The 27,189-nt window shown below is 40.8% G+C and overlaps 2 protein-coding genes across 2 annotated transcripts in view; one reads left to right on the forward strand and one right to left on the reverse strand.

The window, feature by feature from the left end:
* Positions 1 to 26,992, forward strand: part of LOC140206276 (uncharacterized) — a 38,204-nt gene extending 11,212 nt beyond the window's left edge. The window contains exons 3-6 of the mRNA XM_072274604.1: positions 17,911 to 18,953; positions 20,171 to 20,275; positions 22,760 to 22,929; positions 25,533 to 26,992. Coding sequence (XP_072130705.1) covers positions 17,911 to 18,953; positions 20,171 to 20,275; positions 22,760 to 22,929; positions 25,533 to 25,629 — 1,415 coding nt within the window. The 3' untranslated portion in view covers positions 25,630 to 26,992. The remainder of the gene's footprint in view (positions 1 to 17,910; positions 18,954 to 20,170; positions 20,276 to 22,759; positions 22,930 to 25,532) is intronic.
* Positions 26,709 to 27,189, reverse strand: part of LOC140206277 (phospholipid phosphatase-related protein type 5-like) — a 192,278-nt gene continuing 191,797 nt past the window's right edge. Inside the window, exon 6 of the mRNA XM_072274605.1 lies at positions 26,709 to 26,987. Coding sequence (XP_072130706.1) covers positions 26,961 to 26,987 — 27 coding nt within the window. The 3' untranslated portion in view covers positions 26,709 to 26,960. The remainder of the gene's footprint in view (positions 26,988 to 27,189) is intronic.

Here is a 27,189-nt window from a genome sequence, read left to right on the forward strand (position 1 = left end):
TCACTAATGCCCCATAGAGCCTCATCAACACCTCCTTACTCTTATACACTATTCCTCTTGACATGAATGCCAACATAGCATTCGCTTTCCTTACCGCCAATCCAACTTGGTGGTTAACCTTTAGGGTATCCTGCATGAGGCCCCCCAAGTCCCTTTGCACTTCCGATTTTTGAATTTTCTCCCCATCTAAATAATAATTTGTCCGATTATTTCTTCTTCTGAAATGTACAACCGTACATTTGTCAACGTTGTATCTCATCTGCCATTTCTTTGCCCACTCTCCCAAACTGACTAAGTCTCTCTGCAACCTTTCCGTTTCTTCAACATTTCCTGCTCTGCCACCTATCTTGGTGTCATCCGCAAACTTGGCCACAAAACCATTTACTCCATAATCCAAATCATGGATATACATCGTAAAAAGAAGCGGCCCCAACACCGACCCCTGCGGAACACCACTAGTAACTGGCAACCAATCAGAATAGGATCCCTTTATTCCCACCCTTTGCTTTCTGCCTATCAGCCAATGCTCCACCCATTTCAATATCTTTCCTATAATTCCATAGGCTCTCATCTTATTAAGCAGCCTCATATGCGGCACCTTATCAAAGGCCTTTTGAAAATCCAAATACACAACATCCACAGCCTCTCCCTTGTCAATCTTATTCGAGATTACCTCAAAAAATTCCAATAAATTGGTAATGCAGGATCTTCCCTTCATGAAACCATGCTGGCTTCGGCCTATCTTGTCATGCACCTCGAGGTATTTCATAACCTTGTCCTTGAGGATTGACTCCAATATCTTTCCAACCACCGATGTCAGACTAATAGGTCTGTAATTTTCTTTTTGCTGCCTTCTTCCTTTCTTAAATAGCGGAACTACATTTGCGACCTTCCAGTCCTCCGGAACCATGCCAGAGTTTATTGATTCCTGGAAGATCATTTCCAATGCTTCCACAATCTCCAAAGTCACCTCCTTCAGAACCCTTGGGTGCACCTCATCCGGGCCGGGAGACTTATCTATTCTTAGCCCACTTAGCTTCCCAAGCACTTTCTCTCTAGTTATCTTAATTCTGATTAACCTAATAATATTCCCTGATACCTCTGGCTATCAGGTATATTGCTCATGTCTTCCACTGTGAAGACTGATGCAAAATACTCATTCAGTTCCTCTGCCATCTCTTTGTTATCCATTATAATTACTCCAGCATCATTTTCAATCGGTCCCATATCTACCCTTGTCACTCTTTTACTCTTCATACATTTAAAAAAACTCTTAGTATCCTTTTTTATGTTAATTGCCAGCTTCCTTTCATAATTCATCTTTTCTTTGCTAATGACTTTCTTAATTTCTTTCTGTAAGTTTTTAAAGGTCTTCCAGTCCTCATTTTTCCCACTAACTTTTGCTTCCTTGTACGCCATTTCTTTTGCTTTTATTTTTGCCTTAACCTCTCTCGTTAGCCACATTTGTGCCATTTTTCCATTCATGATTTTCTTTTTTCTTGGAATATATTTTTCCTGCATCTTCCTTATTTCTTGTAGGAATTTCATCCAATTCTGCTCTGCCGTCCCTCCATTTAGTTTACTTTTCCAATTGACTTGGGCCAGTTCCTCTTTCATTGTACTGTAATTTCACTGTAATTTCCCCTGTTCCACTGAAATATCGATACACCTGATACTAGCTTCTCCTTTTTCAAATTTAAAACTGAACTCAATCATATTATGATCACAACTTCCAGGAGGTTCCTTTACCTCCAGCTCCCTAATCGCTTCAGGTTCGTTACACAGCACCCAATCCAAAACAGCCGATCTCCTGGTGGGCTTCTGGACAAGTTGCTCCAAAAAGCCATCCTTTAGGCATTCTACAAACTCCCTCTCCTGAGATCCTTTACCTTCCCGACTTTCCCAATCCACTTTCATATTAAAATCCCCCATAATTATCTTGACATTGTCCTTCTGACATGCTTTTTCTATTTCCAGCTGCAACTTGTAGTCCGCATCCCACTGCTGTTTGGAGGCCTGTATATAACTGCTATTAGTGTCTTTTTACCCTTGCCATTTCTTGATTCTACCCATAAGGATTCTACCTCTTCTGATCCTGACATTTTGTGAAAAATGCTTTGTAAATTCAAGCATACACTTTCCTCCACTGGTGTGCTTGCACTTATAACACTTGGGAAAACTCAACTCCAGCCAGGACGGAGTTCTCAACTTGATAGGCCTCAGCTACCCATCAACATTATTTCCCTGTTTTGTCACACCTTCTACTGAGAAGGGCATCAATGTCACCTGAGGGCAATTAGACTTGGACAATAAATGCAATAAAAAATATAGACCGAGTGTTGGTAAATGGGATTAGTACGGATAGGTGCTTGGACAGTTGGTCAGCATAGACGTGGTGAGCAAAACTGCCCTGTTTCTGTACTCTATAATTCTGTGTCTAATAAATATAACTTTGGTAGTGTTGCATACTCCTCAAGAGCAAATCTTACCAAGTATAGTTCGAGTTGTAGTTATAGTTCTGCCTGCCGCTGCATGTAAGGGGTTTGTATCTTCTCCCTGAGACCGCGTGGGATTCCTCTGGGGGCTTTGGTTTCCTCCCACAGTCCAAAGACATACTGGTTAGTAGGTTAATTGGTCATTGTGAATTGTTCCGTAATTAATAGGCGGGTTGCTGGGTGGCATAGACGGAAGGGCCTATTCTGCACTGTAAAAAATACATTTTTTTAAAAGTTATATTTTAGTTATACCAAGTTATAGTTGGATACATGAAGTATACATCAAGGCCTGGTGTTCAGAGATCACCAGGTTGCTGGGAACAATGATGAGACGCGAGGCCTGAGGGTCGGATATGAAATCCAGAAATCAATGCCCATTGACTGGAGCCCCAGTTCTGCGATTCTCTGTGTCAGCTGGGATAGTCAACGGTCCAATGTTGGTGCGTCTGAGTCCTAATCCGAGGCCAAAGAAGACGGCCTTTCTTGGTGTTCGAGGACTATGTACAGTATTTGTGTGGGTGGAATCGAGGTGTGGGCCTTGCTGTTGTTTTGTTGCTTGTTTTCTGTGATTTTTTTTTCTGCCAAGCATTGTGGGCATAATATGTTGGCACCTGAATGTGTGGTGACACCTGTGGGCTGCTCTCAGCACATCACTGTGTGTTGGTTGTTAATGGAAACACCATATTTCACTCTATGTTTTGATGAACACGTGATACATAAACTTGAATCTTAAAATTTTGATTATGTTTTTCAGATTGCATTCCCATTGCAATTAACCTTTTTTTAAAAAATTTGTTCTTGGCTTCAAGCTGCTACAGATTTCAACAACCTTCACCTTAGCTTAAGCTGCATTTCCCTCTTGTAGTTGGCCAAAGGGAAAACTTGTCCTGTTGCTGGGAACTATCAAAGTAGCATGGGTGTTTGAGGCCAAGGTCAAGCACCTTGCTCACTGCCTGTGAACATCCCCCCCCCCCCCACCCCACATCCAAAAGTCCCCAGCTCCTTCTCATGTCAATTTGCTCCTAAGTGCAGGAGTGCAGAACTAGAGCAGCTTTGAATGTACACAGGTGCTTGAATGCAAAATGCTGACAAATTGTAGCAGAAACTAAAAATCTTAATTTAAAAATAGAAATTATTGGAAACACTTGAGCAGCTCTGGTCATGTCTGTTGAGAACATGAATCATGTTATTGGCTTAACACATTTTTATCCTTTTTGCATTTTGGAGGAATTAATTTTGAGGATGGTACTCGCAAAACCACAGCCTTCTCTCAGTGTGAAACTGATGGGTCTCTCTGGAATAAAGTCTTTAAATAGAATTCAGATCCCTAAAACAGGAGGGCAATGTGGGAGGGAAGGGTTAGATTAATCTTGGAATAGGCCAAAAGGCCTGTGTTGTGCTGTAGTATGTTCTATGTTAACATTCTCAACTAGAACTGAATGATGGAAATTAAACAAAAGTGAAGAATTAATCAAAATTTGGTGGTTTGATTATCAACTCATTTCATAGTATGTGAATTAAAAAAGTCTTTTTCCCAGGTTGGAGGATTAAGAACTAGAAGCATAGAGTTATGATGAGAGGGGAGAGATTTAATAAGAACCTGAGAGGCAACCTTTTCACAGAGGTAGTGGTTAAGGCAGGTACAATAAAAACACTTAAAAAGACATCTGGGCAGGTATGCAGATAGAAAGGTTTTGAGGGATATGGCTCAAACATGGGCAAATGGGACTGATTTAGGCAGACACCTTGGTTGGCATGGACAAATTGGACTGATGGGCCTGTTTCCATGCTGTATCACTCTGTTTGCTCAGTGGAGCTTGAACTTTTCTACAGCTTTGTAGCATCCCTGTGTAAGATTTTTAATCAATCATCTTGACACCACAAAGACTAAATGATGTAACTAGATTCCTGTGAAAAATTAAAAATGTTCTTTTAATTCCCATCACAAACAAGAGAATATCTACAGATTTGCTACTGATCTACTGCTGGAATTCCAAGCAACACACACAAAATGCTGGAGGAACTCAGCAGGCCAGGGAGTATCTATGGAAAAGAGTATAGTCGACATTACGGGCCAAGACACTTCATCAGGACTGTGTTGAAGTGGCAAGTAATATTGATGTCAAAGGTGTGACAGATAATAACAGCCTTCAATGAGAGAGTCTAACCACCAGCTCTTAGGCTACATCCACACTAGACTGGATAAATCCGTAACGGAAGCTTTTTCTCTTCGTCTTGACTCTCCATCCACACTGAAAAGGCGTTTTTCTCCTCCAAAAATGGAGCTTTACTAAAACACTCTCCAGAGTGTTTAAATCTGAAAACTCTGGTTGGCCATTGTAGTGTGTACGGGGTAACCGGCTAATTTTAAAAATGCCGTCATGACGTGCCGGAACAAATGGTGGCGACAGCGCAGCATTTTATTGTTTTCTTGAACACAACCTCCAGCACCACAACAACAATACCTGACAATAGATGTGTAACAGCCTAATGTAACATTGTATGGAAATACAAGATAACACTGATGCAGACACGTTTTATACATTTAACAAGGTGCTTTATTTGTCATGGTCCCTTCTGGCAATCCCCCACCTTACTATTTACCTCAGGAATTGGACTTCAATCCCCTCGTTTAATTTCCAGTCATTCCCAGGTTCCACTAACTACACACACCTGCCTTCCATCAGATAAGGACCCTGTGATCATAACAAGGAGCTGCCAGTTCATTGGTCAACTCCGGTGTGAGTAACCTCGTTTCCTGGTTCTTAGGACTGTTAGTTCTAAGTCTAGTATTGCTCCTGGATTCTCTCCAAACCCAAGACTTCAGGTAAAGACTCTCCTGGAAACTGATTCCACGCTCACTATGGCGATAACGCCTCCCAACTCTGCCCCCATGCCCGTGTTCTGCACTTGGGTTCATCCTCCGCCACGCTCGTGTAACATTATTAATGTATTGCTTGTGCAAACATTGAATAAGTGCAATTGTCACTTTTGCCCAGTAACTCATTTTATTGCACATGTTAAATACAGCAAAATAATACACAAAGATATGGCAGAAGTAAAGGCAAACAAATGAGGTAACAGCAAATTTCACTTTTGCCCAGTAACAAGCCTTTTAGTTTGCATTTAGTTGTAGCTGTCGTCCCTTTCATTGGTGAAGAGACTATGGCTGTAGGAAATGTTTCTGGACAAACGTGCACCAAGTCTTTCATTTGGCAATTTTCTTTTAAGTTTTTCTGGTCCAAATGGACAAACGCACACCAAGTATACTGTTTCCTCTTTGCTTGTTTTCTGCGTGTCTTGCGCATGCCCAGTAGGAGGAGATTCGCTCAAATTTCCATTCTAATGTGGACGGAGGTATTTTGAAAAACGCCTTGTGAGGATGCCTATCGTTTTTACGCGAAACCCGCGTTTTCAAAATTATCCGGTCTAGTGTGGACGTAGCCTTAGCCCTTTAATGACATCAACATAACAGAGTCCAACGCTATAAACACCTGGGGGACTCCACTGAGCAGAAACTCTACTGGATCAGCTGCATGAATATTATGTGCACTAAACTAGGTTGGAGGCTGAGTATCCAGCAGTGAGTGATTTCATCTCCTTGCTTTTCATTGCCTCTTCATCTCATCATCCTCAATGTGTCAGTCTGGAGTGTGATGGAGCAAAGTTGTAAGTAAATTTATTTTTAAAGTAATATATGCCACCACATACTATCCTGAGATTCATTTTCTTGTGGGTATTCACAGCCAATAGAGAGAAACACAATGAAACATCGCCCACGACAGAGACGGACAAACAACAAATGTGCAAAAGGCAATAAGCTGTGCAAGTACAAAAATATATAATAATAAATAAGCAATAAATGTCAAGAACACGAGTTGTAAGGTCCTTAAAAGTGAGTCCACAGGGTGTGGAATCAGTTATCCCCTCTGGTACAAGAGCCTGATGATTGAGGGGTAATAAATGTCCCTAGCCTGGTTGTGTAGGACTTGAGGCACCTGTACCTCCTTCCCGATAGCAGCAGCGAGAAGAAAACACGGTCAGGATGGTGGGCATCCTTGATAATGGAAGCTGCTTTCCTGTGACAGTGCTCCTTGTAGATGTGCTCAGTAGTGGGGAGGGTTTTGATTATAATGAGCTGAGCTGTTCCATTACTTTTTGTAGTTTTTTCTTACATTCAAGGATATTGGTGTTTCCATACCAGGCCATGATGCAAACAGTGAATATACGCTTTGCTGCTCATCTGTAGAAGTTTGTCAAAGCTTTAGATGTTGTGCCAATTCTGTGCAAACTTCTAAGAAAGTAGAGGCGCTGCCACACCTTCTTTGTAATGGCAGTTACGTACCGGATGGAGAACAGATCCTCTGAAATGATAACGCTGAGGAATTTAAAGTTGCTGACTCTCTCCACTTCTGATCCCCTGATAAGGACTTCTGTTTTTCTCCACCTGTAGGAATAATCGGTCCTGTGTTTTGATGACATCGAATGAAAGGTTGTTGTTGTGTCACCATTCTCACTGTCTGTCTGATATGCTGATTCATTACCATCTTTGATTCATCCCACAACAATGGTGCCATCAGCTAACTTAAATATGGCACTGCAGCTATACTTATCCTCACAGTCATAAGTACTAAGTGAGTAGAGCGGGTGACCAAGCAGGTAGCCCTGTGGTGTACCTGTGCTGATGGTGATTGTGGAGGATTGTCGTTGCCAATCTAAGCTGACTGAGGTCTGCAAGTGATGAAATTGAGGATCCAGTTGCACAAGGAGATACTGAGGGCTAGATCTTGAAGCTTATTGGTTAGTTTTGAGGGGATGATAGTATTGAATGCAGGGTTGTAGTCAATAAAGAGCATCTTGATGTATGCATCTTCACTCTCTAGTTGGATGCATCAGCAAGGGAGATGAGGCTGAGTACAGGGCTACGGTTGGAAACTTTGTCACATGGTGTGAGCAGAATTATCTGCAGCTTAATGTGAAAAAGACTAAGGAGCTGACCTTTGGTAGACCTGAGGAGAGCTAAGGTACTGGTGACCCCTGTTTCCATCCAGGGGGTCAGTATGGACATCGTGGAGGATCTCAAATACCTGGGGACACGAATTGACAATAAACTGGACTGTTCAAAGAACACTGAGGCTGTCTACAAGAAGGGTCAGAGCCGTCTCTATTTCCTGAGGAGACTGAGGTCCTTTAACATCTGCCGGGTGATGCTGAGGATGTTCTACAAGTCTGTGGTGGCCAGTGCTATCATGTTTGCTGTTGTGTGCTGGGGCAGCAGGCTGCGGGTAGCAGACACCAACAGAATCAACAAACCCATTCGTAAGGCCAGTGATGTTGTGGGGATGGAACTGGACTCTCTGACAGTGGTGTCTGAAAAGAGGATGCTGTCTAAGTTGCATGCCATCTTGGACAATGTCTCCCATCCACTACATAATATACTGGGTGGGCACAGGAGTACATTCAGCCAGAGACTCATTCCACCGAGATGCAACACAGAGCGTCATAGGAAGTCATTCCTGCCTGTGGCCATCAAACTTTACAACTCCTCCCTTGGAGGGTCAGACACCCTGAGCCAATAGGCTGGTTCAGGACTTGTTTCATAATTTACTGGCATAATTTACATATTACTATTTAACTATTTATGGTTTTATTACTATTTATTATTTATGGTGCAACTGTAATGAAAACCAATTTCCCCTGGGGTCAATAAAGTATGACTATGACTAGGTGTTCCTGGACGGAATGGAGAGCCAGTGAAATGGCATCTGATGTTGACCTGTTGTGGTGGTAGGCAAATTGGAACTGATTCACGTCACTCCTCAGGCAGGAGTTGATATACTTCATCACCAATCTCTCAAATGCACTTGCAGGTTACCACGTTCTTCTTGGGCAGCGATATAATTGAAGCCTGAAGTAGGTGGATACATCAGGATGCCAAATCAAGAAGTTAAAGATATCAGGGAACATGCTTGCCAGTTAAAAAACACAACTCTTTATTACTCGGCCAGGTACGCCATCTGGGCCAGGTGCTTTGCATGGGTTCACCCTCCTGAAGGACGGTCTCACGTTGTTCTCACAGGGTTGTCAGGAGCTATGGGAGTTCATGAAGGTGCCCCCATGCTTTCATGGTCAAAGCCAGCATAAAAGGCACTGAGCTCATCTGGGAGCAAAACCTTGTTCTCACATGTGTCACACACAAAATGCTGGTGGAATGCAGCAGGCCAGACTGCATCCATAGGAAGAAGCGCAGTCGACGTTTCGGGCGGAGACGTCGACTGTGCTTCTCCTATGGATGCTGTCTGGCCTGCTGCGTTCTACCAGCATTTTGTCTGTGTTGCTTGAATTTCCAGCATCTGCAGATTTCCTCGTGTTTGCGTCTCAGACGTGTCTCCTGGTTTCACTTTGTAGGAGGTGATGGCATTCAAGCCCTGTCACAGCAGTCGAACATCCTTCAGTGATTCAAATTTGGTCCAGAATTTCCACTAAACATGTGAGGTGGCTTTGTGGCTATCACACATGGAATCTTGCATTTTACCTGGTTGCCAGGACTAACTGCCACTGATCTAGCCCTCAGCGAATTGTGGATCTTGTGGTTCATCCAGGGCTTCTGCTTGGGGAAGACTCTGAATGAGTTTGTGAGGACACACTCCCCATTTACCAGATGAATGTTGCTCCCAAAGTTTCTTAGAAGCTTGATTCCTTCCTGGACTGAGTAGGCCTCTTGACTCCATCCTAGCCACCATTCTAAGCATTAATACCCTCAAAGCAGTGGACTCTACCATCTACAACAAAATGTGCTGCATTACTCCACTCAAACTTCTCAGATAGGACCTAAGAAACCTGCAAGTCCCTACTTTCTAGGACAAGTGCAATGGGTGAATGGAAGTGCTACTGTGTCTGCACCTTGCCCTCTGAGTGTGCACCATCTTAGGTTGAAGATATCTTATTGCTCCATCATCTCAACTGGGGCTAAGTCCTGAAAGTCCATCCCTAATAGCACTGTTGTGGTGCCCGCACCGCAGAGCTTCTCAAAATTGTCTCATCACCACTCTTTGAAGGACAATTAGTGATCAGCAATGAATGCTTGCCTTGCCTTCTGGGAGGCTAGGGAAGAAATTGTGGGAGCCCTAGCTAAGATATTTTCATCATTATTCACCACAGGTGAGGGGCTTGTAGCCTAGAGGGTAATGAATGCTTTGCTTTTAGTTAAGAACAACAAAGAAAGACTTAGAAACTAAAGAAGAGTTACTGGAGAAGATTTTAAGGGATAAAATATGTGTGCTACTTGAGCAGGGGTACCCAACCTGGGGTCTGTGTACCCCTCAGTTAACGGTAGGGGTCCATGGCGTAATAAAAAGGTTGGAAACCCCTGAACTAGAGAGCACTTTGCCGTCTCGAAGAAGATTCTGGGAAGTAAACGCGTACTCAAACGGCCTCGATGCGAGGAAACTTCGAGATGGGGCGCAAGTTGATTTAAAGCATCCATTAATCGCTGATTAAGGCATTGAGGAAGATTGAGCCATCAAGGCAAATGCAGAAGGCGAGTGAGAGTTCAGCGCTGACAGCCTTCCGTTTGATCGCTGCCGAGAAGGACTCTATGAGCGGCCCATCACTGTGTGGCTCGCTGTGACAGGTGGGTAGGCCTCTCTGCCTCATGTGGTGACCCTCTCTTTCAATGAATGGCAGTGATATTGGAAGGGATGGTATCGTGGTTCTGCATTTATGGATTGCACTATTGCATTTACGAACTGTGCACTTTTTCAGACTTATGGTTTCTATATTGTTATGAACTGTAACATTTAGAAATAAACCAGCAGCAAGAGATTTCACACTGAGTCAGGTTTTAATGTTAAAACCACTATCTTTATTAGTATCTACTTGTAATATTGTAACTAAACCAAGATAAACAAATGTTAACAGTGTTATGTGTATATGTGTAATATAGCTCCCAAACTAAGTTAAGCTTGGGGAAATAAAGCTTAAAGTCTTAAGATGGTAAGGTAGGGAAAGTTCAGACATCCACGGAATAAATGATAGGAGAGAGATATTTGTAATCCAGGGTGAAATGTAGAGAAAAGGTGGTTACGTCGTATTCCACAGGTAAATGAAAGTATTCCACAAATTCCATGATGGTAAAATGAGATAACAGTCGCTGTAGATCTTGTCCATCGTGTCATTTCAAATCCACATACAAATTATCACCGGAAGTGATCTGTCACAGGGATATCGTCTTCAAGGAATTACCACACAACATACCTAGGCAAGGGTTAACACATAAGTGGTCTCCACAGGATATCCTGAAAAATCCATTCCTTTGGATTATATGAAGTGACAGACACACATTCTGTTATGCAGTCCATGCTGATGTTTAACCCACCCTTGTGGGCATAAGAGAGTTCCAAGCCTCAGTCGCGACAAGCTGGAGCTACCAGATTCCCAGTTTGTGTTTTTTTTCTTTCTCTCTCTCTCTCTCTCTCTCTCTCTCTCTCTCTCTCCCTCTCCCCTCCCTCTCCCCTCCCTCTCCCCTCCCTCTCCCCTCCCTCTCCCCTCTCTCTCCCCTCTCTCTCCCCTCTCTCTCCCCTCTCTCTCCCCTCTCTCTCCCCTCTCTCTCCCCTCTCTCTCTCCTCTCTCTCTCCTATACCCCCCCCCCCGCCTTCTGACTGTCTATGCCCTTCTTTTAAAGTTAAACAAGCTGCAAGTCAGTCAGTGAACAACATCATAGTCCCGCCTCAATTAGGCACTCTTGAAGTGACAGTCCACAGTAAGCTAAACTTGTGGGTTCGTAACAATATTCTGTGTTCTTCATCATCTGTTCCCTTTCTGTTTTGTTGTGCGAGGGGATGGTGTTTTGGGGGTTGATGCATTAGTTTTTTTTGTACAGTGGCGGGGTTCTTTTTTGGGGGTTGATGTTCCTGTTCGGTTTTGTGCAGGGGGAGGGATTTTGGGGGTTGATGTTCCTGTTCGGTTTTGTGCAGGGGGAGGGATTTTGGGGGTTGATGTTCCTGTTCGGTTTTGTGCAGGGGGAGGGATTTTGGGGGTTGATGTTCCTGTTCGGTTTTGTGCAGGGGGAGGGATTTTGGGGGTTGATGTTCCTGTTCGGTTTTGTGCAGGGGGAGGGATTTTGGGGGTTGATGAACGGAATGCCATTCTTTTTTTGTGGCGGGGGGGGATAGATTTAATGTGTTTTTTCATGTTCTTTCTTTGTTTCATGGCTATCTGGAGAAGACACATTTCAGAGTTGTTTATGGATACATGCTTTGATAATAAATGAAACTTGGAACCTTTTTCAGAGGTACAGGTAGTCAAGGTGGCTTTGTGCATAGGAGATTGCATCTTACAAACTTGACCAAATTTGAAATTAATGGAATTTTTTGATGATGAGACCAAGAAAGTTAATTAAGGCTGGGTGGTATACATGGTTTAAGGGGGCTCCAGTAAGATTTGTAATAAGGTTCCACATGTATAAGTTGCTCTGAAGGGATAGATTGCATGGAATCCAGGGAGAGCTGGTGGATTGGATGCACATTTGGCTGGATGGTAGAAAGTAAAGAGTGATGGTGGAAGGTTGTTTCACAGGCTGGAGACCTGGGACTAGTGGTGCACCTCAGAGGTCAGTGCTGGGCCCATTGTTGTTTGCCATCTATAATCAACAATTTGGATAAAAATATACAAGGCATGGCTCGTAAGTGCAGATGACAGTAACATAGGGACAATGAAGGTTATCACAATGGTGGACAATGAAGGTTATCACAAGTTGCAGGAGTCTCTTGTTCAGCTGAGTAAGTGGGCTGTGGAATGGCAAATGAAGTTTAATTCAGATAAGTGCAAGGTGTTGCATTTTGGAAAGTATTCAGGAAGGAATTTCACAGTGAATGGCAGGGCCGTGGAGAGTCTTGCAGAGCATGGGGACGTTGGAGTACAAGTACATAGTTTCCTGAAAGTGGAATCACTGTAGCTGTTAAAGTTTACTCTGCATTCTGTTATTGCTTTACCTATACTGTGTCCATTCTATCCAAATACTCATATGTCCAGTCCCCTAGAATACCTTCCATTAACTTTCCCAATACTGATCTCAGGTTTACCAGCCTATAATTTCCTGGTTTATTTTTAGAGCCTTTCCTAAACAGCGGATCAACATCAGATATCCCGCAATCCTCTGGTATCTCACCTGTTGCTAAAGGTGATTTAACTACTTTTGCTTGGGAACCTGAAATTTCTGCACTTGTCTCCCACTGGGTCCATGGGAACACCATGCAGGCTGTGGGGATTTAGCCACCCTGATTTGCCCCTCTGTAATCTTTATAGTTTCCATAAAGTTGATGCTGCTTTCCCTTACCTCTACAGACTCTGTATCCATCTCCTGAGTAAATACAAATGCAAAAAAATTATTTAAGGCATTCCCAATCTCTTTTGTCTCCATGCATGGATTGCCCTTCTGATCTTCCAGAGGACCAATTTTATCCCTTGCAATCCTTTTGCTCTTAATATATCTGTAGAATCCTTTAGGATTCTCCTTCATCTTGTCTGCTAGGGCAGACTGGGGACTTTTTTAGCCATCTTGATTTATTTCTTAAGTGTTCTCCTGCATTTCTTTTACTCCTACTTATTCTACTCATTTTTATTCTACTTATAAATATAGATGAAAATGAGCTTTGCTGTAGGTCACGGTAACAAGATAGACTATATGACAGAGCTAATGTTGTTCATGCTTTCAGCATAACATCCTTTACCATCTCAAAGATTTTAGATCGGTTCTTGACTCCATATCCAAAAACTTGTATAAATCATTGGTTGCTAAGATATAACTATCACCTGCAGAGTTATTTAATCATGTAAAATAGCAAGGCAAGTTGTACTCTCCTTGCCGTTCACTTTTCAACTGATGGCAGGTCCTGGGAAATAACAAAATTTATTGCTAAACTAATTGTAAAACCTTTCAATCTAGACTCTATGAAACAAAAACACATATTTGTTTGTTATCACGAAACAAACTCCATATATTAAGAACATTAAAACAAACTATTGAAAAAAAAATTATGTAGAGATACAGCATAGTAACAGGCCATGAGCCTGTGCTGACCAATCACACCCAGATGCCCAGTTAACCTGCTTACCCATACATGCTTGGAATGTGGAGGGAAACCGGAGCACCCGGTGGAGATCCACATAATTGTGGGGAGAATAACCTTACAGGCAGTCGCAGAATTGGACCCCGATCACTGGTGCTGTAATAGCACTTTGCTTACTGCTTTGCTGCTGTGCTGCCCCACACACTGTCTGACGAAGGGTTCCGGCCCGAAACGTCGACTCATCGTTTCCACGGATGCTGCCCGACCTGCTGAGTTCCTCCAGCGTGTTGTGAGTGTTGCTTTGATCCCAGCATCTGCAGATTATTTTGTGTCTGTCTTAATCTCATTTCTGCTCTTTCTCAGTTCTATACTTATTGTTATATCATGATTAACAAGGATTGATCTCTGCCTCTTGAAATGAAAATATCTGGGCTTTAATTTGCTGAAATCCAGCTTTACAGCCTGTTTTGCTCTTTCTATCCACATCATATTGGATAAAGGAGCATTATTAGTGAATCAATCATTTCCTTACTAATCTCAGACAGGACCAGGATTAATAAGGTGCCAAATCATTCTAAATACAGCCATACTAAATAAATCCACCTGGACTCAACCCTGTGCTCCCTCCTCACCAGTAATGACCTCGAACATGTGCAATGGTATGATCATTTTGGACCTCCCAAACCCTAATGGGTGCAATGAAGCCTCTGTGGTGACTGTATCACACTACATTGGTGCCAGAAGTGTAACCACTTTATACTTACAATACAGCCTCTTGTATGAGACATTACTAAAGTCCTTCTGAAAATTCACGTATGCCACATCTATTTAATTTGACTTTGACTATTCTACCAGTAACAAACTTAATAAACTTCAGTAGGTTTATGAATAAACTCTTCTTGGGCTTTCAGCCAGGTACAAGTATCAATTATAACTGACGATTCAATGCTAAACTCTGCCATCTTCATCAGGGGTGTTGCCTGGGCTGGTCTAGTCCCTTGGTATTTGTGCCCCTGTAGTCCATCCCTCCTGATTGGTTCGTCCTGATCCAATCAGGTTTCCACTCTCCCACCTTGTTTACAAGTGAATTTCAGTTCTTACTCAGAGGGAGAACTTTGTCTTTGTTAAAATTCTTGTTCTCTAGGTGGTTAAAATCAATACCTGTACCCGGCTGAAAGCCCGAGAAGAGTTTATTTGTCATATACACTAGGAAAGTACTAGATCCTTTTTTAGTAGATTTGTCAAACACTCTCAATTTTCTAACCACATGTTTGCTTTGTCTAATCTAATTGATATTTTCTGAATGGACTTCTATCACATCTTTTATAGTAGTCACTAGAAATTATTCCCACTACTGATGTTAGTCTGACCAATATGTCGTTCCCCCATTTTCTCTCTGCTTTTTTCTTGAGGGAGGTTTTGTCACCCTTAATTTCTCAGGGACTTCTCAGGAATGTAGAGAATCTTAGAGAATCTTCTTTTATGTTTCTTGAAAGTATTTCTTTTTGTCTCACCTGTTTTATTCCCTTAATTAATCTTTTGGTCCTCTTTCCTGAATTCTTAACTGCTTCCTATCCTTGGGTTTGCCACTTTATCAAACAATCAAACAAAAACTGCAGATGTTGCATTCTGAAATAAAACCAGAAAAAGCTAGGAACACTCATTGGATCAGGTGGCATTCATGGAAAGAGAAATAAAATTGTAACAGAATCTGTGGAAGTCATTGCCACAGAGGGGTGTGTAGCCCAAGTAACTGGGTGTGCTTAAGGCAGAGATTGATGGGTTATTGATTGATAAGGGGTTTAAGGTTTATGGGGAGAGGGGAGAACAACGGGGTTGAAAAAAATCAGCTATGACTGAGTGGTAGAGCAGACTTGATGGGGTGAATATCTGAATTCTGCTCTGATATAATGGTGGTGTAGCACTTCGTCTAACACTATCCCAGTGCCAGCTGTAATATCAGCGTTCGATTCCTGCTACTATCTGTAAAGAGCTCTACATTATCTCTGTGATCACATGGTTTTCTACCATGTTCCAAGACGAATGTTTAGAGTTAGTAGGTTGTGGGCATTCGATGATGGTGCTGGAAGTGTGATGACACTTGCACAATCCTCGCTGGGTTGATTTGACACAAACAATGCATTTCACTGTATGTTTTGATATACATGTGACAGATAAAGCTAATCTTCTATCTTGTGCATGCAAAAGTCTGTAGATGCTGGAAATCCAAAGCAATGCACACAAATTGTCTTCTATCGTATGCTCTTTTTCAGGTTGAAGACCCTTCAGCAGCTTTAATCGTGTGCCTAAATTGTAGCCATACAGTATATTGTGCTCACTTCTGCTCATTTAGTTGCAATGATTTCAGTGGAGCTGAGTGCGTAAAGATGAGTAATACACACTCCACAAAACTCACCTTTACCATCAAAGAACTTGTTCCCCCTTCGCTGAAAATCGCATTAAACAATTAAAGCTGTTGATGAAGATAGAAGTCAATCACCACCAAGTCTATGGCATTTCAAATGAATCTTCGGATTTAATTGAGCCAGACTGTTTGTTTCTAAATGGAAATCAAACAGCTGCACAAATGAAACGCACTAATCACAGAAACCAGTCAGGAGGATATTTCTGAATAGTGGTAATTTACGGAACCCACAGGGAGTGATTTATAATTGTAATTCTTTCCCCCCAGAGCTCAGTGATTTTATTTCATATGTAAATGCACAATGGTGACTGAGTGGGATCTGGTTTTGATTCGCAGTCCATTCAGTTTAATTGTACAGGAGAGGATGCCAGTAGGAGATTTTCCTTGGCCTCAGGGTCCTAGTTTAGTGGAAGATGGCCAAGATTTCTCATCTTGATCACTTGCTGATCAGCCTTATGTGTGGCGTTTGGCAATGATTGGACTGGCTTTCGTTGCAAACTCCCTCCTGTCAGAACACCTGACAGCGCTCGCTGCCAAAACGTTTGATAGGTACTAAAGGCAATACAGTGCCTTTGGAACTGTACCTGTTTCCCCACCTTCCACTGGCAACAGCTGACCAGAAGACAAGTTAGGGAAATGTAGCAGGGGGATGATGATATAGAGCTTTTCACAAGGTGAGCTGTGTTGAAGTTAAATTAGGGATATGTATAGTTTGACTGAGAGCAAGTTAACAGTTATTTAGAACCTTGGTCCTCTAACATCACCTCTGCACCTCAGACTTATTTCATTCCCCCACCTCAAACACAACCCTTCAGCTGACTCTATCTCCTCATCAGGAACCCTTTCCTTCAACCTTGGTGTTCCTGCATTTCAGTCTCTGCTTTAATGTGTATCTCCAAATACCGTTTATAAGGGCATAAGACATAGGAGCCGAATTAGGCCTATTTGCCCATTGAGTCTGCGCCTCTTCATCATGGCTGATTTATTATCCCTCTCAACCTCATTCTCCTGCCTTCTCCCCATAACCTTTGTTGCCCTTATTGATCAAAAAACTATCAACCTCCATTTTAAATATATCCAATGATTTAGCTTCCACAGTTGACTCTGGCAATGAATTCCACCGATTCACCCCCTTCTGGCTAAAGAAATTACTCCTGATCCCTGTTCTAAAGGGATGTCCTTGTGTCCTGAGGCAATCCCCTCTGGTTGTAAATGCCCCCACTGTAGGAAACGTCCTCTCCACATCCGCTCTACCTTGGCCTTTCAAGATTCGATAGCTTTCAATGAGCTCCTCCCTCATTCTACTGAAACTGAAGTAAAGGCCCAAGGCCGTCAAATGGTCCTCATATGTGAACCCTTTCATTCCTGGGATCATTTTTATAAACCTCCTCTGGACCCTTTCTAAAAACATCCCTTTTTACTTGAGGGCCCCAAACTGCTCACTATACTCCGTGAGGTTGGTGTATGCCTTATAAAACAGCATTGTATCTTTTCTTTTACATTCCAGTCCTCACAAAATGAATGGTAACATTGCATTTGCTCTCCTTATCACCAACTCAACCCGCAAGTTAATCTTTAGGGAATCCTGCACAAGGACTGCTAAGCCCCTTTGTACCTCTGACTTCTAAATTTGCTCCCTATTTAGAAAATAGTCTACTCTTTTATTCCTTCTATCAAAATACATAATGTTTGGACCAAAAGAGAGCCGATGAGTATAGGGAGAGAGTAGATAAATTGGTCGAGGCCGAGACTGGATCAGCCTTGACTGCATTGATTGGTAGAGTTGACTGCTATTTCTGCTAATTCTTTTATTTACTGGCATCATCTTCTCCTTGGTTTAAGATGCTTTGTCACTATGAAGTCACACTGACTAAATGTAAGAAAATATTCCTCTGTTATTGAAGGATTCTTTGCTGTTCAGGTCATTGGCAAGTGCAACCAGATGTAAAGCTCAAATGCAACCACCTTGATGTGAACAGAATTATTATTTCATCGCACTTGTTAAATACTTTGCATGGTGCAAGTAAAGAAACAACGAATGAAGAGCATTTCAGCCAGCAAAAGGGTAAATGTTCTTCACGACAACTTGCAGCCAAGGATCTGAACAAATGTTCTGTCAGCTCTGAGTGTCCAAATGAGTCATCATTGGAGATATGCAACCCTGCCCCACCAGTGGCCAAACATATAACTGAACCACAAAATAATAATATTGAAAAAACAAACTCTTCTAACAATCAATGTAGAAAGCTCGTGTTGTCCATGACAAACCATCAATCAACTGACAATCAATTGAATGATTTGAAGCAAGTAAGAGAATCAAGATCAGAAATTTCTGAGTGCCATGATCAATGTCACAATGAGTGCTGTGGGCAGCTTTTAAAGAATGATGAAACTTCAACAGTAAACCAACTTCCTGCATTTCAGTTGGAAGGTAAACTACCCACCTGTTCAAAGATGGAGAATAAAACCAAATATCCTGAAATTTGCAGTGAAAAGAAGTTTAATTGGAAGGAAGGACTTTTTCAAGTTAAAGGAACCTCATCTAAAAGAAATACTGATTCAGGGATATTAAGAACTGCACAAGAATCCACTCTATGTAGTACAATAGGTCAAACATATGCAGATGACTGTCTTACAGAAAGACCAATGGACAGGCAAATCAACAGCAAACGTTTTCAGGAGCTAGCTAACTTTACAGGCTTATCAGCACGGTATCTTGCAACGTGCCATTTGCAGAACCTGCTTGATATAGCTAGAGAAGGTGTAAATATATACCCTGGTGGAAGCAAAAATAATCACACTGATGATATTATTCAAAGTTTATCCAAAGAACGAATACAAAGTAAACGTCAGAATTATCAGCTGGCTAGAATCAGTCTGCTGGAAGATAAAAGTACATCCCTGGAAACTATGGAATGCATCTCACAGATGGATCAACAAGAGTTTGAACGTACAAAATCTGTGGTAAACACATTAATTTTTAGTGATAATTTTTACTGGAGATTTGCTAATTAAGTTAACTTAGCTTTTTCTCTTGTTCCTCTCTTAGGATGGCCTGTATTATTTAGGCCTTTCAAAAAGCCAGTTCAAGCATTATAGTCTGAGTCACCTCTTTCTGCTCTGAAGCATTTGTTGATTCTGTGTAGTAGGCTGGGCTATTTTAATTGTCTTCACTGCATTGCTGAAGAAATTTAATGATCTACAATGCAAAGCACATTTGAATTTTTCATGCCAACAGTACATAAAGAACATTAATACCCAACTATCAGGCAGAAACATTGCTCCATTTTAATAAAGTACGGAATAACACAAACAAAATGCTGGAGAAACTCAGCAGGTCGGGCAGCATCTATGGAGAAGAATAAAGAGCTAACTTTTTGGGCCAAGACCCTTCATCAGGACTGAGTTCCTCCAGCATTTTGTGTCTGTTATTCTGGATTCCCAGCATCTGCAGAATCACATGTGCTTTTAATAAACTCTTATTATTTTGTACCTAAGGTTTTTCTGAGAGAACAGCATTTATAACAATTATATACTTAATATCATTAATCAATTTATATTATAATTATTTTCAACTACTATATAGCTATTAATGTATAACTACATTAATAAAATTACTCATATTCTGATTGGTAATGAAATCTGATGTAATGAATTTTCACAGTTGAGCAAAGGTCAAATAAGTGAACTGATACAAGTTATAAAGGGTCAAATATTATTAATTGGTTACATACACTAAGCTCACAACAGTTTAATGACTGTGCATTCTGCTCTGTCTCAAATATTTTTGAATTTCCCAAGTGGAGTGCAAAGTGCAGTTGTAGCTCTAGTGCGCATGCAACCAAAGGTGAATTGCAAAAATAGTTGGATTAAAATCATGATTCCAATCTTAACTTAACTTGGAGAATCTTTGTGTGTGTGTGTGTGTGTGTGTGTGTGTGTGTGTGTGTGTGTGCGCGCGCGCGCTTAATATCATAGATTTTTACATTTTGAAATTACTTAACAGGAATATTTTTAATCAGTGTAAGCAAGACAATATAGGAATACTATAGATAATTTTTTTGTACTGCCACCATATATGTTCAGACAGCTGGCTCTCTTCTAATTGTTGAGTGTCTTGGTTTTAACAATCAGATGTCACAGTACTGTAACAGCAGCATGTCTTTATCTTCTATTAATAGGGTACAGCAATGCTTCTTCCAGCATTCCGCCCATTTCCTTCCAAACAATCACTGCATCGAAATAAGGGGACAACAAAGTTACAAAATCAAGCAAAATACCTGCAAGTAATAAATGTTTAAATCCAGTTTGTTCATTTATACCAAAGGCTTAAAAACCATTTTCTCCATCATGTTTTTAATTACTGATATGATTGTGATTACTGTTACTTTACAGCACTAGGTTTTAGTTTTAGGTGATAAATTTAAACCTGTTCCAAAGAAAGTAATCTTTTAGAAATAAATTATCATAATACAACAAATAGTACCATTTCAGTTGAACTCTGTGCAGGCTTCCGCACAGAGAGTGGTAAGTGCCTGGAACGTCTTGCCAGGGGAGATGGTAGCAGTACAATGCCTTGAAGAAGTATTCAACCCCACAATTATTTTCACATTTTACTATCTCATTTTCTAATGTAAAAATATATTGAAGTAGGAGTTTTTTGAGCTAATCTACAAAACATTTTATCATGCATATCAAAAGAAAAATTCCAAAACATATCTATAATTTACTAAAAATTAAAAACCAAAAATGTGAGGCTGGGAAAGTATTCATCCCCTTTGTATTTACTACACTAAATTTCATCTGGTGCAACATAGAGTATTATCTTGCCAACTCAACCAATTTGTTGATGTAGAAAATTGGAGGATCATCTGCTTTCAATGAATTCATAGGTGTAAATCCCCCTTCTCTCTGTAAGGTAACAATATGGTAGGTTTTCAACATACCAAACCAAAGTGAAGACAAAAGAACAGTCAAGACAAGTCATGGAAATGATAACAGAGGAGCAAAAATCTGGAGAAGGGTACAAGACCAATTAAATATACCTCGGAACTCAGTGCATCTATCGTGAAAAAGTGGAAAAAATATGAAACCACTGACACGCTGCCCTAGGTTGGGCCACCCCTCTTAAACTTAGTCACTTGTAAGAGAGGCTACTGTGATGACAACAGTCACTGGGAGTAAGTTGCAGAAGTCAATGTCTGCAAATGGAGATGAAGATCATGGTTCCACAATCTCTAAGGCCTTGCACAAAAAAGCTACTTATGGAGGAGTGGCAAGGAAGAAACCCTGGCTTAAAAAAATGCATACCCTTACCTGTAAAGACTCTGCAAAGCACACTTAGAAGATACTGTAAAGGTATGGATAAAGGTCTTGTGGTCAGATCAGAACACTTTGGCCTCAACACTAAGCAGTATGTGTGGCATAAATCTAATACTGCGCATCAGCCAGGTAAGAGCAATCCTACTGGAAAGTATGGTGGAGGTAGCTTCATGCTATGGAGATGCTTTTCAGCAACATGGACTGGAAATCTGGTCAGGATTGATGGGATGATGGATGCTGCTAAATACAGAGAGATCCTGGATTAAAAACCTGCTAGCTTCTGCCTGAAAACTTAAACTGGGGAAGAGGTTGGTCTTTTAGTAGGACAACAAACCAAAACACACTGCCAAAGCAACCATGAAATGGCTTCAAACGAAGAAAACTGATGTCCTTGAGTGGCCCAGTCAGAGTCCTGACCTTAACCCGATCGAACATCTTTGGCAACATCCCCCAAGATTGCTGTCGACCGCCACTCTCCAACTAACCTAGTACAGCTTGTGCAATTTTGCAAGGAGGAATAAGGAAATATTGCTCCATCGTATTGTGCAAGGCTAATAGAGATCTATCCAAAAAGACCACTGGCTGTAATAGCTGTGAGAGTTGGTTCAACCAAGTACTGAGCAAAGGGGGAAGAATACTTTTGAACTGCTAACATTTCAGTTTTTTGAATTTTTTGTTTTACAATTTTCCCTGTTGTTTTTAGGCTTTACTATGAAAAAAGGAGCATGTGTTTCACAGTTAAGAATTCTCGCTAAATTGATCAAAACTCCTGGTTGTAATACTCATTGATTTGAACAAAGAGTTGGGGGCTGAATACTTTTGCAAGGTACTTTAGATGCAGTAGTAAAGTTTAAGAGGCATTTAGATAGGCACATGAATAAAGACCATGTGCAGACAAATGTGATTAGTTTGGTATAGACATAATGGGCTGAAGAATGTAGAGCCTGTTCCTATGTTGACTTGTAGAACAAAGAAAACGTATCTTCCCACTGAATGTCTAAGGAAGTAAATCTTGATTTTAATTAATCCATGGTATAACATTGGAAATATCAGTGAAAATTTTCAAAAGGGAATTATTTTGGTACTTGAAGGAAAATAATTTTTAGCACTATCGGAAAAGACCAGGAAATGGACTAACTAGATTGCTGTACAAAGCAACATGCACAAAATGCTGGAAGAACTCAGCAAGTCAGACAGCATCTATGGAGAGGAATAAGTAATTGACATTTTTGGGCTGAGACCCTTCATCAGGACTCATCAGTTTTGCTGTACAAAGAGCTGCTATAGATTTGATGGAGCGAATGGCTTTCTGTTCATTAATGATTCTAAGAGCTTCACAAATTGATGTTTAAGTGTATGAATGCAGAATGTACTGTAAGACTTAGTAACACTGAAGCTTTATACTTCATTTAAAATATCAAAATATTGCATTTTTTTTTATCTTGCAGGAAAATAATTCTTTAAAAATGTATCATTGCACTTCACATATATCAGATGTACGGTCAGTCCAGAACATGACAGAAGTGACACTACCTGAAGGCCATATTACTGTAGCTCAGTTATTGCAAACCATGACTGAGGGAATGGATCAAAATCGAGATGCAATCCAGATAAACAGGTATTTGTATCATATGTTTTAAACATTAGACCATATATTAGAAAAAAGGTAATGCTACGGTTGTTATGGGGGATTTCAACATGCAGATAGACTGGGAAAATCAGGTTGGTACTGGACCCCAAGAAAGGGAGTATGTGGAGTGCCTTTGAGATGATTCTTAGTGCAGCTTGTACTGGAGCCTACCAGGGAGAAGGCAATTCTGGATCTAGTGTTGTGTAATGAACCGGATTTGATAAGGGAACTCGAGGTAAAGGAGACATTAGGAGGTAGTGACCATAATATGATGTTTTAATCTACAATTTGAGAGGGAGAAGGGAAAATTGGAAGTGTCAGTATTACAGTTGAACAAAGGGGACTATGGAGCCATGATGGAGGAGCTGGCCAAAGTTGACTGGAAAGATACCCTAGCAGGGATGACAGTGGAACAACAATGGCAGGTATTTCTGGGAATAATACAGAAGGTTCAGGATCAGTTCATTCCAAAGAGGAAGAAAGATTTTAAGGGGAGTAAGGGGAGACCATGGCTGACAAGGGAAGTCAAGAACAGTATAAAAATAAAGGAGAAGTATAACATAGCAAAGTTGAGCAGAATGTCAGCGGATTGGGAAACTTTTAAAGAGCAATAGAAGATAACTAAAAAGGCAATACAGGAAGAAAAGATGACGTATAAAGGTAAGCTAGCCAAGAATATAAAGGAGGATAGTAAAAGCTGCTTTAGTTACGTGAAGAGGAAAAAATTAGTTAAGACCAAAGTTGGGCCCTTGAAGACAGAAAAGGGTGAAATTATTATGGGGGAACAAAGAAATGGCAGATGAGTTGAACAGGTACTTTGGATCTGTATTCACTAGGGAAGACACAAACAATCTCCCAGATGTAATAGTGGCCAGAGGACCTAGGGTAACGGAGGAACTGAAGGAAATTCTCATTAGGCAGAAAATGGTGTTGGATAGACTGATGGGACTGAAGGCTGATAAATCCCCAGGGCCTGATGGTCTGCATCCCAGGGTACTTAAGGAGGTGGCTCTAGAAATCGTGGATGCATTGGTAATCATTTTCATTTCTATAGATTCACGATCAGTTCCTGAGGACTGGAGAGTAGCTAATGTTATCCCACTTTTTAAGAAAGGAGGGAGAGAGAAAACAGGGAATTATAGACCAGTTAGCCTGACAGCAGTGGTGGGGAAGATGCTGGAGTCAATTATAAAAGATGAAATAGCAGTACGTTTGGATAGCAGTAACAGGATCGGTCCGAGTCAGCATGGATTTATGAAGGGGAAATTATGCTTGACTAATCTTCTGGAATTTTTTAAGGATGTAACTATGAAAATGGACATGGGAGAGCCAGTGGATGTAGTGTACCTGGACTTACAGAAAGCCTTTGATAAGGTCTCACATAGGAGATTAGTGGGCAAAATTGGAGCACATGGTATTGGGGGTAGGGTACTGACATGGATAGAAAATTGGTTGGCAGACAGGAAACGAAGAGTAGGGATTAATGGGTCCCTTTCAGAATGGCAGGCGGTGACTAGTGGGGTACCGCAAGGCTCGGTGCTGGGACTGCAGCTATTTACAATATACATTAATGATTTAGATGAAGGGATTAAAAGTAACATTAGCAAATTTGCAGATGACACAAAGCTGGGTGGCAGTGTGAAATGTGAGGAGGATGTTATGAGAATGCAGGGTGACTTGGACAGGTTGGGTGAGTGGGCAGATGCATGGCAGATGCAGCTTAATGTGGATAAATGTGAGGTTATTCACTTTGGTGGCAAGAACAGGAAGGCAGATTACTATCTGAATGGTGTCAAGTTAGGAAAGGGGGAAGCACAACGAGATCTAGGTGTCCTTGTTCATCAGTCACTGAAAGTAAGCATGCAGGTACAGCAGGCAGTGAAGAAAGCTAATAGCGTGATGGCCTTCATAACAAGGGGAGTTGGGTATAGGAGCAAAGAGGTCCTTCTGCACCTGTACAGGGCCCTGGTGAGACCATACCTGGAGTATTGCGTGCAGCTTTGGTCTCCAAGTTTGAGGGAGGACATTCTTGCTATTGAGGGAGTGCAGCGTAGGTTCACGAGGTTAATTCCCGGGATGGCGGGACTGTCATATGTTGAAAGATTGGAGCGACTGGGTTTGTATACACTGGAAATTAGAAGGATGAGAGGGGATCTGATTGAAACATATAAGATTATTAAGGGATTGGACATGCTAGAGGCAGGAAACATGTACCCAATGTTGGAGGAGTCCGGAACCAGAGGCCACCGTTTAAGAATAAGGGGTAGACCATTTGGAACGGAGTTGAAGAAAAACTTTTTCACCCAGAGAGCTGTGGATCTGTGGAATGCACTGCCTCAGAAGGCAGTGGAGGCCAATTCTCTGGATGCTTTCAAGAAAGAGTTAGGTAGAGCTCTTAATGATAGCGGAGTGAAGGGATATGGGTAGAAGGCAGAAACGGGGTACTGATTGTGGATGATCAGCCATGATCACAGTGAATGGCGGTGCTGGCTCGAAGGGCCAAATGGCCTACTCCTGCACCTATTGTCTGAATAACTAACTTATCAACATATCTGATTTCTTTTATTATTAAATTTCTATTACATTTGCAGCTGTTTTAAGGAAGGTCACAGAACAAAAGGAATGAAGAGCAAAGATCTCAATGAAGACTTATTTCTGTTTTTACAGAAAACAAAGAAAATGCATTAAGCTGCTAACAGCTGAATTTTAAGGAAATGTTGCATAGCTTCAAAAATGTATTTAAAGTGATTTCTGATGCTAGCCATCATGTACCAGCGATATTAAAACCAAGAGACCCTTTACAATGCTAGCATTTCCAAGGAATATAATAGGGAATTACAGTTTTACAAACTACTTTTACTTTGTACATTATTATTCTGTACAGTACCTCCTGGCTTACTTGCTATTTTATTGGAAGGAAGCCTCATTTAATGTGTGGGCTGCTTTGATTGTCATGCTAGTGTCCTCACTGTCTTCTATCCCCCAGTTTAACCTTTAAATGATCACCGTCTTGCAAATATTAAGTTCCATTAAAAGAGCTCAATGAATGCCAGGGTCAAAACTAGAATCAATAGTACATCACACAGTTTCATACCTATTGACTTAGCTCGAGCTTTAATTTTGAATGATTTATGCATTGAATGCCTACAACTCTGCAAGGAATGTATTTGATCTGTCAATGGAGTTGGATATAGTTCAACAAAACTTTTTAAAATCAAAATTTTATTTAAACCACAAAAGTTACTTTTGTAATTGTTACAGATAACATAATTTTTAATTTACATATTTTATATTACATTGTTTATAAAATTTTACTTACTATAAAATCTGATTTATAATTGCAGTCTTATTTAAGTTTAAATGTTTGAGGCAGGGAAAGACAGACATTTTCTATCAAAATGGAAAGTCAAATAAGGCAGTATCTTACATACTGAATCCTGTAAACCCAAATGCAGTTGCAGAATTAAAGCCTTATTATATCATCCAGCGTTGAGTCACTTTTGTACATTTACTGTTAAAACAGCAAGAAGATTTACTGCCGGACGCAACGACAAAAGAATGAGAATTTTCTAAATCACAATGCTTATCATGCGGTATTGCCTGACAAATATTCATTATTTCTTACAGCACAATGAATACAAAATAGGCATTTCTTTCAAAAAGATTCCTGCAATTTTTTATTTAAAAAAAAGCATTAATTGCACCGTAGTTTAAAACAGGTTATGTTTTGCATGACTTAGCAATAACCAAAGTAGTCAGACATTAGTCTGTGTAAGGGAAAAACAAATACAGAAAATGTCGAATATGTACCTTCTGCCCCCTCAACATGGTGCAATGTGCTTGAATTGTTACAAATGTTCCATATACCACCAATATCACTGGAATTTTTGTGAAGGAATAACAGTTCTGTGTATGTGTCTTATTAAGTGAGACTGCATCTTGGATTTCATTCCAAATGTGATCGTTGAACAATAAATAATAAAGATGCCCAAAGAATAGGACAAACCTCCTGTTGATGATCATGTGACTTCTGCAAATACATGATTCTGGAAAGAATGAAATGAAATAAACTGTTATTGCTGTACAGGCAGAGATATGTTTGATTGTTATTTACAAGTACTGAGTCTACTTTGCAGGCATTTTTACATACACTTTTCCCTGCATGAAAAGCCAAGGGGCAGAATGGAAAAACAAATAGGTTAACTTTCCTGATTCTTACATTGCAATGCTCAGGCAGAGAAGTCAGGA

The sequence above is a fragment of the Mobula birostris genome, chromosome 12 (assembly GCF_030028105.1).
Source record: "Mobula birostris isolate sMobBir1 chromosome 12, sMobBir1.hap1, whole genome shotgun sequence".
NCBI classification, from domain to species: domain Eukaryota; kingdom Metazoa; phylum Chordata; class Chondrichthyes; order Myliobatiformes; family Myliobatidae; genus Mobula; species Mobula birostris.